The sequence below is a fragment of the Caloenas nicobarica genome, chromosome 5, assembly GCF_036013445.1.
Source record: "Caloenas nicobarica isolate bCalNic1 chromosome 5, bCalNic1.hap1, whole genome shotgun sequence".
NCBI classification, from domain to species: Eukaryota; Metazoa; Chordata; class Aves; order Columbiformes; family Columbidae; genus Caloenas; species Caloenas nicobarica.
This window is the reverse complement of record NC_088249.1, coordinates 10,779,535-10,799,140: the sequence shown is the minus strand read 5'-3', so window position 1 is coordinate 10,799,140 and position 19,606 is coordinate 10,779,535. Positions and strand designations below refer to the sequence as shown.

Below are 19,606 nucleotides of genomic sequence, written 5' to 3'. Positions count from 1 at the left end.
ATTTCATCTCAAAAGTAAAACCTAGCAAGACAAGCAGCATAACCATTTTATCAATTATTTACAGTAAACACACATCTTTTGTTTTCTCCAGATATATGCAAGATGTTCTCTCAAGTTACCAAAAACTTAATACATGCATTATGTAACAGAACAATTCATATTTTACATTGGTGCTTTATTTACCACATGCCACCCCCTTTATTTCAAAGGTTAGGGGTTTCTATTAATAAGCTCTTCATAACAAAGCAGCCTATGCAAATGCACTTAGAGTGGTAGGAGAGACATCCACCTTGTGAGGTATCCCTTTTCTCTGCTTACAAATTTAGAGTGAAGACGTAGCTGAGTCACACAACTGAAGCGGATCGCTGTGACCAGAGGGGCAGTTTGACAGAACCGCTCCCTCCCTTCGATCAGCTGTAACAACTCCAGCTGGTCTCACCTCACTGATCCGATTCTGCTCACTAAACCAATAAAAAACTAACCGACCAAGATACATAATGCAACTACCATCCTGTAGTTTATCAAACCGAATCGTCGGCACTGAAGGATCAGAAGTGGCTGCTACACTAGTGCCAACAAGCAGGGTAAGGGAGCGCAGCTCTCGTTCAGCGGCCGTCACCTTTGGTAGCGCAGTCCCAGGTGGGACAAGCTGCCCATGCAAAGGCCATCACAGCATCCCGGTTGCTGCAGAGGTTCCTGCCGTGGTGCTGATGTCCAGGCAGCTGCCAGGTGAGCTGGGCAAAGGAGACAAGCCAAAGGACAACTACCTTTTTTTTCCTGATACTTTAGTTCTCAGCCAGATGAACACTGTGAATCGGAAAGCGGAAGACCAAGGTACGGGGCACTAGATCAGCTTACAGTGCTACTGAACTGCATCCGATTTTAATTTTTTTTTTATTGATGGCTCAAGGCTGCAAGACTATGCATATAAATACCTTGAGCTGTTTTTCAATTTTGAGAGTTCAGATAGCAGCAACTACTTTAAGCACAGGTGTGGCATGTTCTTCTGTTCACTCCACTTCCTTTTAAATGGCAGCGGGCAGGAGGACATTTTCTCAGACATTACTCATCCTGTTTCAGAACTTCCTTAGAGCTCCACATCCATATTAAAAGGCCAATGAAAGTCACATTTTTGCTGTAGGAAAAGGCCGCAAAGACATGCAACAAGCAATTACTGTAACCAGGCACTAGAATGTCTGGAGTAACTCAAAGTTACTCGGAAGCAGTGAAGAGGGGAATTGTCTTTATATTTGTGGAGAACCCTAACAACTCCCATGCTAAGATTTGCTACACATTATAGTGGTGGGCTTCTTTATTATTACACACACTAACTTCTTCAGCTCCCTCTTTAGACCAGGAGCTCCAGAGCCAAAGCCACTGTGCCTTGCTCTGCTCCTTCCAGTGCCCCTGCCTGGGAGCGAGGAAGGGGAAGATCATTTACAGCAACACTGTTTTCACCAACCTGGAGGGCTAAAAGTAATTCCAAACACAACACAGGGCAAGCGGAGCATAAGGGGCATGGGCAGCCATCTGTAGCAGAAAAATCCCCGGTTTGAGGGCTATTCAAAAGGCAAGTGCATCTCCAGAGGGCAGGATGCTTCCCAACACTTACTTGCTCAAAAAGGATGTAAGAAGAGTAGAATGAGAAAAGAAAGAGAAATATCTCTCTCAGCCTTCCAAGGTGTGATGAAAACTTTATCCAGATAAAGCAAGTTGCTTCTCATTTCACTATGCAACTTTTCCTTAATGTCTGACACTGACTCAGCACATTTCCAAATTTGTGTCTCTATCCCGAGGCTTTCCAAATAGATGAATTTAAATTGAAAAAGGAAAGTCTAGATTTTGCAGGGCAAGGCTGGGGGGTGGGAAGAAAGGGGTGGAATCTACTGGAAGCCTATGAGGAGATCTTAAATCTCGCCGTAGATGTGGATTTCTAGACCACTGTGGTACATGGATCACTAGCAGTACAGATGATTTTCTTCTAATGTTCTCATGGCTCAAAAAAGCCCCAAAATGTCCTTATTAAGAAGTAAGCTAAGAAGCCTGCAGAATTCCATTCTAGAATATCGTCCTTAAATTTATCCGTTTGCTAAATAGCAACAACTAATTATTCTGAACTTTCAAACTGACCAAGATCATAACACCTGCTACTAAATAAGTATAAAAATCAACCTAAAGCTTGCTTGGAAGCAGGGGATTTTTTTGAATACACATTGAATAGCCCTGAAAGAAAACGTTTTGGATAAATGATAATTTGGAATATTAGACACACAATAGTTTATACATGTTCAAATTTTCAGTTCCTTTAAATCAAATAGCCATCCTTAGGAAAGTCAAATGCTAGAACATCCAACTGATTTAGAGCACAACTAAAGAGCTGTAACATCGCATGTATATGTAAAGCATATGGAACAAGAATCTAAAAATGGAAGAACATCATGCCTTTTCCTAGAGACATTTCAAAGTTGCCAGGCATTATAAATTCAGCTTTCCCTGGTACAGTCAGGATGGTGTTCTTCCTTCTTGTATCCCTCTCATTCTATATTTTTGTCACCCTTTCTTATCAAACTTCTTGCTAATTTATGTAGAGTATACTGAATAAGCTCTTTCACCTTATATCTCGCTATTGCATGTATAAAAAACTGACATTTTTGGTTTGGTTTAGTATTTTTAGCCCATTTTTTCTTATCTTTACCATGATAACTTTCAGAAATTCTTAAATCCAGTTTCTGGTTTGTCATTTTAGACAGCAAGCTCTGAACGGACAGTCAGCCCACACACCACACTGTCTAATGGTCATGCTTCTGGGCCTTCCCAGCCTCCTGGGGGCTCCTGGAAGCCTTTATCCTCCACATCACCACTCCAAACCAGAACGTACCTCCCGTTACTGCGCACCCCAGTGTGACCAGCAGCAGCCCAAGCTTCCTGGCTTCCAGCCTTTCCCTCCTTCTTGCATACGTTTGAAGCCAGCAGGGAAGAAAAATCTGTTTGTTGTTCTTAGTTGATACCAAAATTACTGCTATTAAAATATGAAAATCATTTCAATCATCACACTCACAGCTGTAAATACCACACCTTTACACCTCGCCCCTCAGATTTTCAAGGTAGGCTTATCAAGTGAGGATCCTCCCAACAAGATTTTTATATCAGATGCAGAATCAGAGAGAACCTTCCACTTTTAGGCTTATCATTTTAACACAACTTTTCAGCTCTCTTTACTTGAATTTAAGAGTAAAATTATCCACACGTCATCTTTGTTTAATAAGCATTACATTCATAATCCTTTTGCCCTAAGATTCATTTCCACACATTTAAGTAAAGCACTCTTTTCCTTCCTCATATGCAGCCCATCTAGACAGGTGTTTTGGTTTGGAAAGAGAAAATCAAATACCAGGACATTCAGAACAAGTTTGTAGTACGCTGGTAATCTCAAATCATCATCTATACCTCAGGCTCCATTCTGTTGGCTTCCAACCTTTTCCTTTCCTCATACTTGGAAATAACCAAACATTTGGATACTCCAGTACAACACGAGGGTAAGCACCTGCAAGCCAGTACAGATGCCGTTGGAAAACCTTACCAGCACAAATGTGCTTTCAGAATTCTGCCCTTCCAGAGTAGGAACCAAAAAAGATGCATTAACTTCCAGAAATCTTCTGACACAGTACATGGCCTCTGAGGAGACCACAAGCAGAACAAGGAATTTCTGCCAATTTTCAAAAGACTTTAAGCTGTTGCAATGTAACTGCAAACTAGTATAGACACTGAAGTCGACGATTTACAGAGAAAGGCCAAATGACTGCCCTTCTACTTCCTTATACGACATTTTAGCTATACGCCAATTGTCTCTCCTCTTTTTCCACACAGAATTTAGTATTTTCCTCTACTAATTTATCTCCGGTGTCATCTAAGTGAACCTTGGCTACTTTGCCCATTGAGTGATTGGTTTAGCTCTTAAGTAATATTTTCCATTTGCACTTACTTCAAAAAACCATTGACTCCCAAACCACGGTCTTTTAAAGACTGTCAAACTTTTCATCCTTGGCACTGTAGTTCAGATGCACTACTTCCATTTTTGATGCTAGTATTGTAGAGCTGAGGCTACGCAATCCTTTTGTTCCATAAACTTCTTTGGAATTTTCTAATGGAAAGAAATCTGGAAGAGATGTAATCTCCTCTTTTTCATCTCTAAAGATTCTCAGTATTTATGCCACTTACATCTTTTTTTTTTTTTTAACCTACATGAAAAAGGTGCTCAGGACTGCTTGTTTAGTAACACATCATTCTATCTCTGGGTTGCCACTGTGAATCCAGCAAGGACATGGATTTTTAAATCTCTCAGTAGTTTCATGGCCTTTAAATTAACATGCAGTCTTCGATCTGGTTCAACACAGGCCTGTGACAATGGTCACTAGGACACAGACACCATGCAGCACTCAGGAAAAGGAAGGATGGTCTTATAAAGCCTGCATTCTTATTGTTCAGGTCTTCCGTAAAGGAGTTGAAGGTCTTGAAGACTGTTCTTCTGGGAACCATCCTAATGCTTATACCCTAACGGACAGGCAATTTCACTTTTATCATTATTTCTTGAAGTTTAATTCTTGTTTCCTGTATAATTCGAATTCTAAAACAAAATTCATAGCAGCATCATTCTAAAAAAATCTAGCTCCAGAAAATCTTTGAAAAGAAGTATCAGGAACAGCTATGTGTTGAACTACTCACTGTATGATTTGCATGAGCAGCAAGTGTCACTTTGTCACGATTTCTATTACAGTGCTCACACTGTACCAGTAGGTACTCTTACACAGGAACAAAAATGTACTAAATTATTTTAAGAAATCTTACAACACTTGAGTAGTTTGTGCAGTTGCTTGCCCTGTCTCTTCAGCTTTATTTTAAAGGAAGGAAAAAGACAGGAGTGTTTACAACTGTATTGCATGAAATTAAAACTTAAGAAGTTTGCCTTTTCCAAAGAACCATTCTATATGAAATGCATTTTCAAATAACTAAGTCAGTTTGGAGCCTCATCTGTCCTACATGAACATATTTTAATGCATCAATCCCCTGAAAAGTCTAGTAAGAATCGTTCAGTTATCACTTGTGAACATTTTTTCTTCAAGTATAATCAGTTCTATCTCTCCTTCAAAATCTCATTTAACAAACATTTTGGTACACAAGCCCAGCTTAGGGTTTTCCTTAAAGTACAGGCTACCTGGTACTTCCAGAAGTGATAAAGATGTCTGGCCTGACCACTGTATGTAGTGTATTGATCAATATTTAGGACTTTAAGTTATGCTTTTCCCAGTCCTTTCTAATTGGTGTACCTGCTTATATTTTTTATTCCAATATTGCAAATTTTAATTGAAATACTATGACTCCTCAACAATCTATTTCTGGGCAAGTGTTAAAAGATTACAACTAGACCGTGTTGATTTCCTCTTCCATGAATTGTTATGCACAGATAAATTAACTGGCAAGGAAATAAGTTTTTTTTTTTTGAACACAGAAGTGATAGCTAACAGTCTCCACCTAAGTCCCCAGAAAATGTAGAGGACAGGTTCTTAAGTGTTATATGGGACATGAGGGGGAAGGGAGAGATGAGGGTGAGGAGATTGAAGTAAGAAGTAGGTCTTGCCCATGCATCTCTCCTGCAGAAAGATAATCCATTATCTTCTACCAGCTGTCACCCATTTCAGAGCTCCCCATAGAGCTCTGACAGTAAATTACTGGACCACATTTTCCAGTAAAGTCTCTGTATTCTTTATTCTGTAGCTATCAAGCATATACTTGAAGTAAGAGCTATTATTACTAATGTGCACAATGACATATTACAGCCACTGACGCAAAAGATCATCGCAGCAATGTGTGCACAAGCGTGAATTGCTGTTCTGAAGACATCGCTGCAAAGTGCCTTCTCTAAAGACAAATAGGAAATAAGAAGTAAAAAGTCTGAACAATGAAATCAAAGAGGAAATTACACACATGAGAGGAAGGGGATGATATTCCTCAGTAGTTTTAGGCAGCAAGACTCAATCCACAGAAAGAAGTTATTACCATTACTTCACTCTCTGTTTTTCCCCCCAAGGTATCTGCACAGTGCGCAGGTACCTCCCGAGAGGGAAGCAATACACCGAAACTAGAACACAGCATGAACAACCTCCATACCTCAATCACAAACAAAGCTGAGGCCTCACAACCACAGCATCTGAAACAACTGTGCAGCACTTTGAACAGTTTATTCTGAAAAATCAACATGTTATGAATTCCCTACATACACACAGTCTTTGCCCCAGAAGGGCAATGGACCATTACATGATATAGTTCTGTCAATGAATGTCTTCATGACATAGCTGACAGTGTATGTGCTCTGACAAGGATGTCTACCAGACTTCCAAGCATTTTGGAATCATGAGAATTCTGAAAAATCTTATTATTTTCTCAGGAGTTTGCTGCAAGCAGCACACTCAAAAACACAGATATAAATTCATCATATGGAAAGTCAAGGCTCACTTAGGATATCCTATTAATAATTACAACACATCGCTAATAAAGAGATCAGTTCTTGTTTTTTTGTCCCATTCGTATATTGTTATCCTCACTATTGATAGCACTTCCTATGCTATTTTCCATATATCAATATTATTTTGAAACACTGCATTTGTTGTGTGTTTTGGTTTGCTAAGTGCACTATTATTGAGAAAGAATATCAGCACTAAAACCATGTCCAACTAAGCACTAAAACAAGTCCAACTTCATGTAAGTCATACAAGCTCTTATTTTACAAATGAAACAAAAGCGAGAGTATCTGCCATTAGATCTTTACAACCATGAGGAAGATTTGTTTCACTCTGTTGTTAGCAACTGCTTAGTCAGACTCCTTATATCATTAGATATAAGGACATTAGGAAGCCTACAAGTTAGAGATCCCTTTGTGACATGAGAACATATCTAGCAGAACAGCTAAACCTGTATTTTTCATAAGGGATGATTCAGGCTCGCAGTCACGCAGGGATTGCAGGCTCTTCCGACAGCTCCATGGAACTAAAGCTTTAAAATACTTCAACTGCTGTCAAGGTTAACAACTAGACATAAGGAAACCACACTTGGGAAGGAGCACTAGACATAAAACATAGGTTCAAAGTTCTTGAAACCTGTTCTGGCAATTCTCATCCAGGAACAAGGAAACTGGTGCTTTTATTAAATACATAGCAGAAGAACACGAACAAAATTTAGTTTCCCATGATTTACAAGCCTAAAATTTACTTAAAGGCTCGTCAATACTTACATTCAGACTATGTGGTAAAATGCCAACCAATCAGTATAAACACCTGATATGACCAAAAAATTAATAACAAAATTACACAAGTTATGTTAACTACTTCATCTACAACAAGATTCTATTTCACATCTTTTCATTCTGAGAAGTATGAAGAACAACTGTTTTCTATCAGAAGAGTTGTGATGTTAAACAAATTGCTAACACAGAAAAAAAAAATTGAATCACAGAATAATTTTAGGTTGGAAGGGACCTCTGTAGACCAGAGTTCAACCTCCTACTCAAAGCTGAGATAACATCAAAGTTCAATCAGGTCACTCAAGGCCTTTTCCAGGTGAGGTTTATCTCCTAGGATGGAGAGACTGTCACCTCTCTGGGTGTCTTTTCCAGTGCCTGGCCACCCTCAGTAGGAATACTTTTTGCCCCTACACATAGAATGCTCCTTGCCATGGCCTGTGTCCATTGCCTCTCCTTGGTGGTGCACCTGAGAAGCATCTGCCTCTGTGTTCTCCCTAACCCTACATCTGGCAGTTGAGGATCATGACCAGGTTCCCCTCCTCCTGGCTCACTAGCCCCAGGTATCTCTGGTTTTTCTTGCACAGCATGTGCTGCAGGCCCCCAACCAAGCCACTGCTCCTCTGCCGGTCTCACTTCAGTTTCTCAGTGTTTTTTCTGTACTGGAAGGCCGAGAACTCCAGAAATGGCCTCACAAGTGCTGTGAAGAGCAGAATAACCACTTCCCTCAACCTGCTGGCTATTCTCTTGCTGATGCAGTCCAGTACACAGGCAGCCTCTGTTTCTACAATGATGTACTATGGACTTTTTCAACTAATTGTTTACCAAGATCCCCAAATCTTTTCCTGCAAGGCTGCTGTCTAGCTGGCCATTCCCCAACTTATATAACTCCACAGTGCAAGGCTTTGCACTTGCACTTGAACTTTGTGAGGCTTTATGGTGTGAAGAAAAAATAAGGCTGGTATGTAAAAGGTAAAGCACAGAATGTAATCTCTGCTATCCCCACCCTCAAAAAGTAGCTGAAACATTAAACAAAATCTTTACAATGGTTAATACTACCGGTAAGAACAGGAAGTTTATAACCAGATTACCTGTAGCTCTCATTCTGTCAAAATCAACCAGGGCACTTTTGCTCCTGGCTTGAGACACTCAAATACATGCACACCTTTAATGTTGAGGATAATCACTGCAAAGCACTTTCCTCAGAGCAGTAAAAGCTTCTCTGTCACCGAAACGTTTTGAAATTAAATCTGCCCTCTTCCTCCTTGTCAAAGTGTCAGGTCTTTTTCCTTTACATTTCACATCGGATAGTGAGCTTCAGGATGCACAAGCATTGATGATTTCTAGCCACAGCTATAGACATGACTGGGTCTTGACTGCCTGGGTCAAGCCTGACCAGTCCAGCTTTGCTGGTACAGCGCTATACCCAATGCAGTAAATCCTGCTGGCCTGCAATAACACACACAGAGCGATAACCACGGCTCAGTTGCCTTAATAACCAGTAAATACTTCTAGGGGTAAGATAAAGAGGCTGTGGGCCAGATACTCCCTCCAGTTAGGTATCTGCAGTGTATGTTTTCCTGTATTGTTTTATCTGGAGTACCAGGCCACAGTTTAAAAACAGCTGTTTGATATTGTCATTGTTCCCAACTTAAATAATAACTGTTCAGGATACCAAAGGCTGAACTTACTAGTAATGGAAATCTTCAGTTACATAAGAGAGTAAGTTAAAAGAGTTAAACTTAATTCCTCCATGCATCAACACCATGCTACAGGACTACAGCATTTTGCTACAACTAGTTAAAGATGGTCTGGAAGGAAAATGTTTGTGCTTCTTCCCTGTGATACAACAGGCAAATTCATCTGCAACTTTTCAGAAAGTCTGCTCTGAAAGATGAAGTGTCATGTGTTTCAGAAAAATACCATATTACTCATAAAAGGCAGAAAGATTAAATACCACAGACTCCAGCTTTCACTCTGCATTTATAGCTCAACATCTAGAAGTTACTAGTTACCAGTTACTCCATTCAGACCTTTAGATCATTTTTAGCCATTTGTACATGTAAAATTTTTTTTCTCCCAGCCTCCAGTAGTAAGTCATATAGGCTAAGGTTCTGAATCACAAAAAATGTAGTTTCCTTTTTTTTCAGGCGAGTAACTTGAGAGGGTTGCAGGGCAAAAAGGCATCCTAAAAGGAACAACTGATAGCGAGTGCTCAGTGGGATCTCACCCTCGCGTTAAGGAACACACAAACTAAAAAGAAAGCGTGGACAGATACTACATTGCCGTTTCACTCAGACACAACATAAATGACCACAGACTAGATAACAAAAACCCAATTCCTTAATTTAAAATTTTCAGTACAAACTTATTACTCAAGTATACATAGCCATAGAAAAAAAAAATAAATTTGCTACTCTTCTTCAGACCCACAGCCCAAGAACAGTCAGGGGCTACAGAACAAACTGGGCATCATCTCTCCACTAGTAACGGACAAGGAGCTAAATTTAACGACTAAACATGCATCTTCAAAAGCGAACCTTTGGGAACATATTTCAAAATGGTAATAGGATCTTCACGCCTAAAGTCACCCTCCTGCTGTTTCTACTCTGCCTTAATTACAGTAAAATAAGAGACACTGGGAACGCTCTAGCTTTCAGTATTGATAATCCAAGTCACATGAGCAGCAATAAAACTGGCAGCAGACAGAAAAAACACTCTGTGAAGAAGCCAACTTTTGAGGAAGGATGTGCAAAATTGAGGTTGCAGAAGTCATGCTGCAACAGCAGCAGAATTTCAAAGGCATACAGACAATGGGGATGACTCCTGTCATGAGGGAGTGACAGGCACACGTGGATCTCTGGAAGAGGAGGGCAATCAAGGACAGAGTGGGATGAAGGTTTCAGATGCCCCAGAATTGCCAGAATTGCCCCATGCAATTACTAGAAACGTCATCCTTCCTCAGATCATAGAATAGTGTGGGTTGGAAGGGACCTTCAAAGCTCATCTAGTCCAACTCACCTGCCACAAGCAGGGACATCTTCACCCAGATCAGGTTGCTCAGAGTCCTGTCCAGCCTGGCCTGGAATGTTTCCAGGGATGGGGCGTCTACCACCTCTCTGGGCAACCTTGGCCAGTGTTTTACCACCCTCATTGTAAAAAAAAATTTCTTCCTCATGTCTGGCCTCAATCTCCCCTCCCCTCCCCTCCTAGTTTAAAACCATCACCCCTTGTCCTATGGCAACAGGCCCTGCTAAAAAGCCTGTCCCCCTCTTTCTTACAGGCTCCTTTTAAGTACTGAAAGGCTGCAATAAGGTCTCCCTGGAGCCTTCTCTTCTCCAGGCTGTCCTTACAGGAGGGGTGTTCCAGCCCTCTCATCATTTCTGTCACCTCCTCTGGCCCCTCTCCAACAGGTCTGCGTCTTTCCTGTGCTGAGGCTCCAGAGCTGGACGCAGGACTCCAGGTGGGGTCTCACCAGAGCAGAGGGGCAGAATCATCTCCCTCAATGGCACTGCACTTAAGCAAATTAAGAACTATACCTTAGCCTTAATTAACACACACCTGATTAATAAACAAAGCTCGGACTCCTTTATAGAGGTCTAAGATTGGGCATGCAGAGGTACTAGCGACATTTGAAGCTTTGGGCCATGGTTAAGTAATAACAGGTTTCAGCATTAAGACCCTGATGACATGAATGACAGAAATTAAGAACTCAGGCACTTTAGGATGCCTAAGGCCTCAGCTGGCAATGATGGATGCACACACTTAATCTGAATGCACTCTTAAGTATATCTACAGACGTGATTACTGAGGTCTATGCAAAATCAGGGCTTAAGAAAACAGTGAAGAAAGCTACATTCATTATAGTGAACAAAGGTCTTTATAAATGAAAGCTTGCACTAGCAATCTGCATACACTGATGAGAAAAATAGAGTGGAATATTTTAGCATAGGAGACAGCAAAAATGAAAAGATCACACTGAACCACAGACCAAGTGTACTTAGAAATCCTTAGACCTGGAAAAGCTTTTAAAATTAAATAACTTTTCTTAAAAAATTAAAAAATACTAGAGCTTCAGTGCAATATTAGTGCACATGATACAAGCTCTTTGGTAACTACATCAAGAATACATGGGAATTCTCAAGCATACCATATGAAAGGCTTAGAAAATGAATCTCAATTCTGTTTAAAGCATTATCAAAGGCAAAAATACAGTAAAAAGCTTTAACAAGGCCTTCTATTTTTCTAAACAGATTTGCTTGTGGTCCATCATCCTATTAATCTTTTCGGACATGGGTAATGAAAAAGATGAACCTATAAATTTTTTTTCCTAATCCTAGGCACTATATTCTGCTAACAGCTCAGATAAATTTGTGATTGTTTAGGTAAGTATTATAATTCTTGCTTTGTAATTCACATCTAAAAACAGCTTACATGAACTGCCTCAAATTACAAGCAAGTGAAAAAATGTAAGTTTCATCAATTTGAAGAAACTGTAGTAGTTTAACATTCCCAACTAATCTCAGCTACAGATCAACATTTCTAAAACCCCAAACATTAATATATAACCATAAAGCAAAAGCAACTTGCTATTAAAAGAGCTAATGAAACAAGTCTCTTCAATTCTGACTCACACAGTTAAAATCATTTGTTTCTAGTAGGTGTAGAAAAAACTGACTCACTCCCACATGTGAATTATTTGCAAAAAAAGGTTAGTTCAATTTCATCTGATAAAAAAGTGCACTGCACTGAATCTGCTGACTAAGCCAAGATCCAAGCCATTTCCACTGATAATGCATAACTGTGCCAACCACAGAAGTTTCATGGAGTAAAATAAGGGCTTCTTTTTTTTTTTTGCAAAATATTATATCTTAATATTATGTAAGAAAAAGCAACATGAAAATAATTTAGATTTCTAAGTGAAATAAGTCAGAAAAAATGGTAGATTTATGGATGGTTATGAAACCTTACTTCTGCATTCTATACCTTATCATGTACTGTGAGAAACTACTAGCTGCACACATTTTTTCTATATGAAGGCAAATTTATCAATGACTTATTTAGCCCTTTCTGAGTTTTCATATATAAACAAAATTAAAATACAAATTATAGGTCCCAGCCTTTAACATACCACATAAATCCTCAAGCCCTCAGTAAAGGCTGTTTATTAGTAACTTCGTCCACAGGAGAAAAGCAATACCGACTTCCTTCTACAGGACAACAGACCAGCTTCACCCCGGACAGCTGCCATTTTAATACCACACGCCAATGTATCTCCCATCCTCCAGACCACATTACCTTCCCACTGTCAAAACACGACTGCGGCATTCAGTGACGATGTTTCATAGCATGAAGTTTTACAGAAAAAGTCATTAAAAGATACTGCCTCGTTCTAAAAATAACAGATGAGAACAGATGTACTGTAAAGGGTCTACCATACATAGAGCAGCAAGCTTTGGACTGCAGACCACCAGCCCTGACTACTGTGCTGTAATATCAAAGCTAACATGGCAGTGTGGGCTACTCCGACATTAATTAATCCTAATATATATATTTTTCAAAAGAACAAAACCAGTTTATGTGACAGCAGAGAATGCTGGGAACCAGAATCTAGCAGCTATGCTCCCTCTATTCTGCCAGACGACTGAAGACTTCATTAGCAATGGCAACCCAAGCCACAGTGCCCCATCTCTGACCACAGGAAAGCCTTCAGAGAGCAGGTCTCCAGCATCCACACAAAGAAACCATGGCTACCACCAGCATTTCCAGAACTTCTGCGAGGCACCTGTGGCTTCACCCTGCCCCAGTGGGTCCTCACCTCCAGCCTCCCCAGCCTCCTGCTGCTAGCTCTAGTATAAGGGATTGTAACAGGCTTGGGTGGATAGAGGGTGAGAGCGGAGGAACTCAGGCCAGAAGCTGAAATTAAGTTCTCTTGTTCATCAGCTGTCTTCATTATCCAACCATGCTCACTTCACACACATGCCCAACAGGCTTATCGCTCACTGCACAGAGGACATTATACAAGCTAGCAGAGCCCAAAGTCCCTTTTGGGCTTTCTGCATGTACTTCTGCAAGAAGGGGGAGGAGTGCCAAAAGGAATGAAGGGAGGAACATAAGCCCTCAAGTCAAGAGATATGACATGTTATCAAGGAACAGTTTTTCCTGGTGTAACCCAAAAAGGCCAAAGAAAAGATCCTCATAAGCAACCCTCAAAGTCTGACAACCCTATGGTCATCTTAAAAATACTTAATGATAGTTTCTGTTTCCTACCCAAGCAGCCCTCTGAGCCACACATCGTGCTCCCACCCTTACATAGCACTTACTCTAGTATATCAGCCTGAGGACTAGGTCTACCCTGCAGCTAGCTTCAACGATGCTCTAAGGCAGGCTGGGAAGACCTCTCCTCAGGTCCACGTCCACACTTCTGAATACAACTGCTTTCAGGCCATGAGAACAGGCTCTACACTCTTCTGACAGAGAGGCCATCCTTCAGGGTTGTCACTTTCCTCATTAGATATTTTTATTTGGAAAGTTAAGGTGCTTCTTTAAGTAGAACTGGAAGGGGGAGAAAGCAGATCTGGGAGTATATTCACAAAGTTCACATAGCTCCCCCCCAACCCCAACAGCAAGATGCAAAACTTGAAGTACCAGTCTTTACAGCGACTCAAATTTGTGAATCACTGCACCAGCACAACAGCGACCTTTCTGGTCAACTGTCTGCCCATATTTCCATCCATGGTCCAGCCTCAAGTGTAACAGATATATATCCAAAAGCAGCAGCTTGAGGCTAGAGAGATTGCTTTGAGTTCTCTGCATGCACATTTTCCCCCTCCTCTGGCCCACAGTGGGAATGTATTGCTGTTACTACAACAGCATCCAGTGCCTGTTATGCTAGACCGTCTTCAAGGGCTTGGTACCAGCTTCCCAGCCAGTCTATTTGTGCTAATCATCTGCAATCTTCTTCTCCCCACAGCTTCACTCCCCACTTAAAGCTCTTCTCAAGACAAAAACCACCAACACCCAAACAAAAAACCCACCACCCAAAAGCAGAACACCAGTCTATCTGAGCAGCAAACCTTGCACAAACAAAGAATGCAGAAGATAAGCCGACACTCAGACGGCTCATAACTCATCAGGAGGAACAGTCCACAGAGGTACCCCGTGCACCTGCTTCAAGGAAAAAAAACGCTGCATTTCAGATCGGTATAAACTACTCTGACATGGGTTTTGAGGTGTTCCCACAGCAAGGACTAGCCAGTACATAGTCCAGGAGTGAGACAACACTGAATGAACTACGTGGGGACATGTGCCATCTTGCCCTCTATAGCATGCCAGCAGTACTAAACAGGGTCAGAGGAAACAAAGGCTGAAGCGAGAGAGTTTACGCAGCACCAAGAGCACTTTGAATACAAATAAAGCCCGTTCCTGTCAGACTTTTCTCTGAACATACTTGCTTACTGGCTGCACACTGTGCCAAGTAGCTGTTCAAAAATGGAGCAGCTGGTTGCGTGAGTCCCTGCTGACTGTAAGTAAGGGGCAGCGAGCACCAGCCACAGCCAAATGAGATAACTCCTGAAGAACAAGGTGATGTCAGATGAGCACGAATGCGGTGCCAGCCAGCAAGGTGTCCCGCAAGCAGCCATTCTAGCACAGGATTATGAACAACTCAGATCTCTCGGTATGACAGAACAAGGGGCTCTGCTCTGTAAAGAGGAACACGCTGTACCTGAGAGCCAAAGGACAGGTGATGCACGGACACCTGAGCTGCACCAATGCTGTTTCAGCACTCCTGTACTTGTCTCCTCGTCATGTGAAACAAGGGACGGCACACATCTTTTGGTGGAAGAGTCTCTCAGGACATCCCTCCGCAGTGCACAGACAATACCACCCAACAGCACCCAAGCACTGGTGAGCACCATGGTCCACTGGTTAAATCCAAGCAGCCTCCTCTGTGCATGCTGATAGCTTTAGGTGGTCTTCACTAGTGGTCTGGGTCAGCTTTACCAAAGGAAGGACCTTCACAGACTTCCAGGGCCATACAGACTGTTTTACAGGCCTTCTCAGGACTGTCCAGTTCCAACATCTCCCAGGATGCCAGTTAGTTGCTCTCCTGACAGCCCTAGTGTGCTGGAAGGACTAGCAGAGATGGTCATGCAATTTGGCCTCAAAGGCACAAGGGCTGTAGCATCCCAGTTTCCCTGATGACTTTCAGGGAGGAATGAGCAAGTATAACTAGAATAAATGAGACTCCTCACTCTTAGGATTCCTCCCTATTTCTCACTCTAGGGGCACCATATGTAGGAAGAGTTTAAAAGACACTAGGCACAGATTTGAGAAATTCTTTCTGAATATGTAGAGATGGATCTGCGATCTAACAGACTTGGATTAAATTCCCACTAAGAATACTGAGCATTATTTCACAATCTAATATATAAACAACACAGTGGTAACCAATTAGGCGAGACCTTATTCAACACGAGTTATAAATAAAAAAAAAAACTAGAAGAAAAGGACTTTTCAACTCTTTGCTTGCAGCTCAGCTAGCTCTTCTCCAAAGACACATGGTGTAAAGATATGTGTATTATACTTCCAATACAGGGAAAATATATAGCCTCTTTGAAAGCTCCATTCACCATGAGAAAGCTACAATTGCCAAGGTTAAAATGGCAGATTCTTACAACATTTCTAATACGATGGAAGCCACAAGCCACCCCAAGGTGAAGGGCCACACCCTACGCTCTTCTATGGTTAGCAAATAGGAAGAAGATTTTGAAGAAATAAGCCTGTGGCAGGACTGCCAGGAAGCAGCAGGGGGATTCATAGGGCAGAAGCAATGAGATTCACCATCTAGGGCTCACCAGCCTCTGCAGGTGAGCTGAGAGGCTTCTACAGATGTTGAATAGCAAGAAATCTCATGGGATAAACATGGGACTTAATTTCCTGGACTCCTCACTTCACCCCTCCCACAATCAGCAGCTCCAGAATACAAGTGCTGCTATCAGAGAGCAGAGATATCCACATCAAGCAGCTACACCACACAACTCAGCATCTCCTCTGCACCCCACAGCTGGGAATAAACTGCCTCAACTACCACGCCTGAACCCTGTTTTCTCTTGGCAATTAAGAATGCGAGCAAGTCCATTAACCATGCTGAATCATTTAAAGGGAATTTTACATGTGTGATACCTCACACACTGTTTTAAATCCAAAATAGTAAAGCAATGTTTGTTACATAGCTTGGCTTAATTTAACATTAATACCTAGGCAGCTTATTTCCATTGTCAATGATAAGTCTCCATTTTGTCAAAAAGGAATTCCTTCTGTCTCCAGTTGATAAAGAAACAGTGATCTTCAAAGTATATCCCAGATATTTAACTATGCTCTCATGCTGCTAAAGACACACAACAGCACACGAAACTTGTGCACCCCAATCCAGAATACCTTCTAATAGAGAACCAGGCTGTAATTAAGACTGCATATCATGACATGAGGAAGATCAGCGTGTTTGGCATGATATTTTCCTGATTAGCTGGAGGCAGAAACAAGTTCCTTGTCAGTGAAAACACACTGTGAGGGCATTGGGACACAGACAAAAGGTGTCTTCTTGTTGGCATTTATTTGTTTTTAACAGCTTGAAGGAAAAGGAAGAACACAGAGTATCAACTGTAATAGGTTTTAAGGGTATTCCTTGTTGATGGAAGACAAATATATAGCAGTCCAGACTTAGGCCCATCCCCTTACCATCAAGAGCCTGGATTATAAACTTTTATCCCTTCTCTGCAGCACCAGATGGTAGCTCACATACATTTCAATTATTTATTGAATAGGCACTTTGTTATACTAGGGTAATCCCACACTGCAGTAAGAACTACACACTGTTTTTATTGCAAGCTATACTTTTCATCAAGTCAGTAACCTTTTCATATTCAGTGAAAACAATAAATAGAATTAAAAGAAGTGATTTTATAAACAATTGGATAATCAGCCTCTCCACCACACAGAAAATGACAACACAGGGATCAATCAGTAAGACATAACCACCAGCAGTGCTATAGAAAAAAGTGTATCATTCTCTGGCCTGCCCCAAATCCTTTCCTTTCGTGCTCGAAGTACCATCATAGTCCAGTCTATCACATTTAACAGTTTGTAGGTGCACACTTGTTCAAGCCATCAGCTTGAAAACAAGAGTATAAAACCAGATTGCACTCTGAAGAAGACATACAAAGCTCCCACCACAAAACAAATAATCAATATTCCCCAGGCTGCAGCCTCACGGGGCAGATGTGATAAAGTGGTTAATTATTCAGTTGGCAATCGCATTACTGACGTCAATAGAAGAGTCCAGGAAGTGAATCCTCTTAGTTTGTTAGTGTAGGACAAAGAGTGGTGGTCCCCACAGAAATTAAGGAGAAACAGCTGTCCCTACATGTTGGTGCTCTGGTCTGTAGGACTAAAGACACACATTTGCATCTACTGAAGTAAATCGGCCCCTCCCCCTCCCTTAGGAAATCCTTTGTTTTGCCTTTTTTTTAAGAGGGCTCTTTAAAAGCCTAATTAACTGTACATGCATGGAACAGCTGATAAACGGGACAATATACTCGTGAGCAATGACCTCGCCTCCCTTCCCCTCCAATTCTTATTCCATGGAGAAGTTAAGTCACCTCCATCATACATTATTATTCATAACTTACTCAGCTGAATAAACCAGTCAGCCGCCATGGCCATTTTAACATAAATTCATTTAAGCATGCAGCAGAGAAGGATCCCTACTACCCGCATACCTGTAGTCAGTAGTCTTAACTAAACAACACTGGATAGAAAACTTTTATCCGAAGTGTTATCACAAGTATCCACGTTTTCTTTTGTCAGCACGCTCCAGACTATTGGAGGTTTCTCATTATCGGGCTGCTTAACAGTAGGAAACCATTAAACAAAGATGCTGTAAAGGCTGCCTGGGATTGCTCTGTCCTTCGGGGGCATGCCCAAATTAAAAAGGCTGCACGATGAACGGGAACTGTTGTTCCTTCAAGACACACGCCCTCTCTAACAGCAACAAACCCGGCACAAGACCAGCGTTTCAAAGCCTGAGCCTGCTGCTCTCCCCCTCCCCCAGGTAGGAAACCCTCCGAGGAGCGCTGGATTAGCCTGACATTTCGGGTTAAGCCGAGCAGGGTTTCAGGCCAAGGACACTCCGGTGCTGCTCCTGCCAAGCGGTTCGCTCGGGGCCGAGCGGCGCTCGCAGCAGACCCGCAGGGGTCAAGGCCCGGCTGGCGGCGGGTGTTTCCCCAGGGAGGCTCCGCATCCAGGGGCGGCGTCTCCCTACCCCGCCCGGCCCGGCTGCAGCGGCGGCGAGCGCACTCCCGGGGCCGGGCCGCCCTCCCGGCCCAGCCCGGGGACCCCACACACAAGCCGCCCGCAGGCCGGGCCGCGTCCATCCCCTCACGGCCCCAACCGGCCCGTCCCCGTCCTCCCACCCGGGCTCACCCCACTCGAGGAAGTCAGACACGTATCGGTCGCGGCGGAGCGGCGAGTCGCGGCTGCACTCGGTGTAGACGCCGACCAGGAGGTCGAGCAGGGTCTCCACGCTCAGCACGCTGTCGTGCCGCTGCGGCCCGTCCAGCACCAGCTGCTCCAGCCGCTTCAGCCGCACCTTGGCCGACATGGTGCCGCGGCGGCGGGCGCAGGGCAGGGCAGGGCCGGGGCCGCTCGGCAGGCGGCGAAGCCGGCGGACGGCGGCACGCAAAGGCCCGGGGCGCCGCGCTCAACCGCGTCGCACCGCCCGCTCCCCGAGCCGCTTCACGGCCGCGCCGGGGCCGAGCGGCTCCTTCCACGGGCTCCGCCTCAGGCCCGGACGGTCCATGGGCCGGGACCCGGCCACTCCTCCCGCTGCGGCCTCTCCCCGGCGGCGGGGCAGCGCTGCTCCCGCTCCTCCTCCCCCGGCAGCGGCGGCCCCGGCGAGCGCGGCCCGGCGAGTCCCAGCAGCGGCCCCGCCGGCACCCGGACACGCCCACCACGCAGCGTCCGCGCGCTCCGACGTGGGCAGGGCCGCGCGCAGCGCCGCAGGAAGATTGGGCCGAGCGGCGCGCCGTAGTGGGGGGGGGAAGGAGGGTGCGCCTGGCCGCTCCCTGCAGGGCTTCGGCAGATTCGCCGCGGAGGGTGTGAGAGGTGGGGGCGGGTGCAGCTGCGCGTTCCCCGCTGCACTTTCGTCTCCCGGCGTGTGCTGTCCAAGAGGGTTTGGGGGGCGAAGTCCCCTCCGCACCGGTCAGGCGGGGCCCGCCGTGCTCTGGAAGCCGCGCAGCTCGCCCCGAGCCCCCC

The 19,606-nt window shown here is 43.6% G+C and overlaps 1 protein-coding gene across 12 annotated transcripts in view; it reads right to left on the bottom strand.

Annotated features, from left to right (window-relative positions):
- The window catches only part of CDC42BPB (CDC42 binding protein kinase beta), a 95,634-nt gene extending 76,356 nt beyond the window's left edge, over window positions 1–19,278 (bottom strand). For all 12 annotated transcript variants that reach the window (XM_065636939.1, XM_065636928.1, XM_065636929.1 and 9 more), the window contains exon 1: window positions 18,776–19,278. In XM_065636939.1, the coding sequence (XP_065493011.1) occupies window positions 18,776–18,953 (178 nt within the window). In that variant the 5' untranslated portion in view covers window positions 18,954–19,278. The remainder of the gene's footprint in view (window positions 1–18,775) is intronic.
- Between the last annotated feature and the right edge of the window lie 328 nt (window positions 19,279–19,606).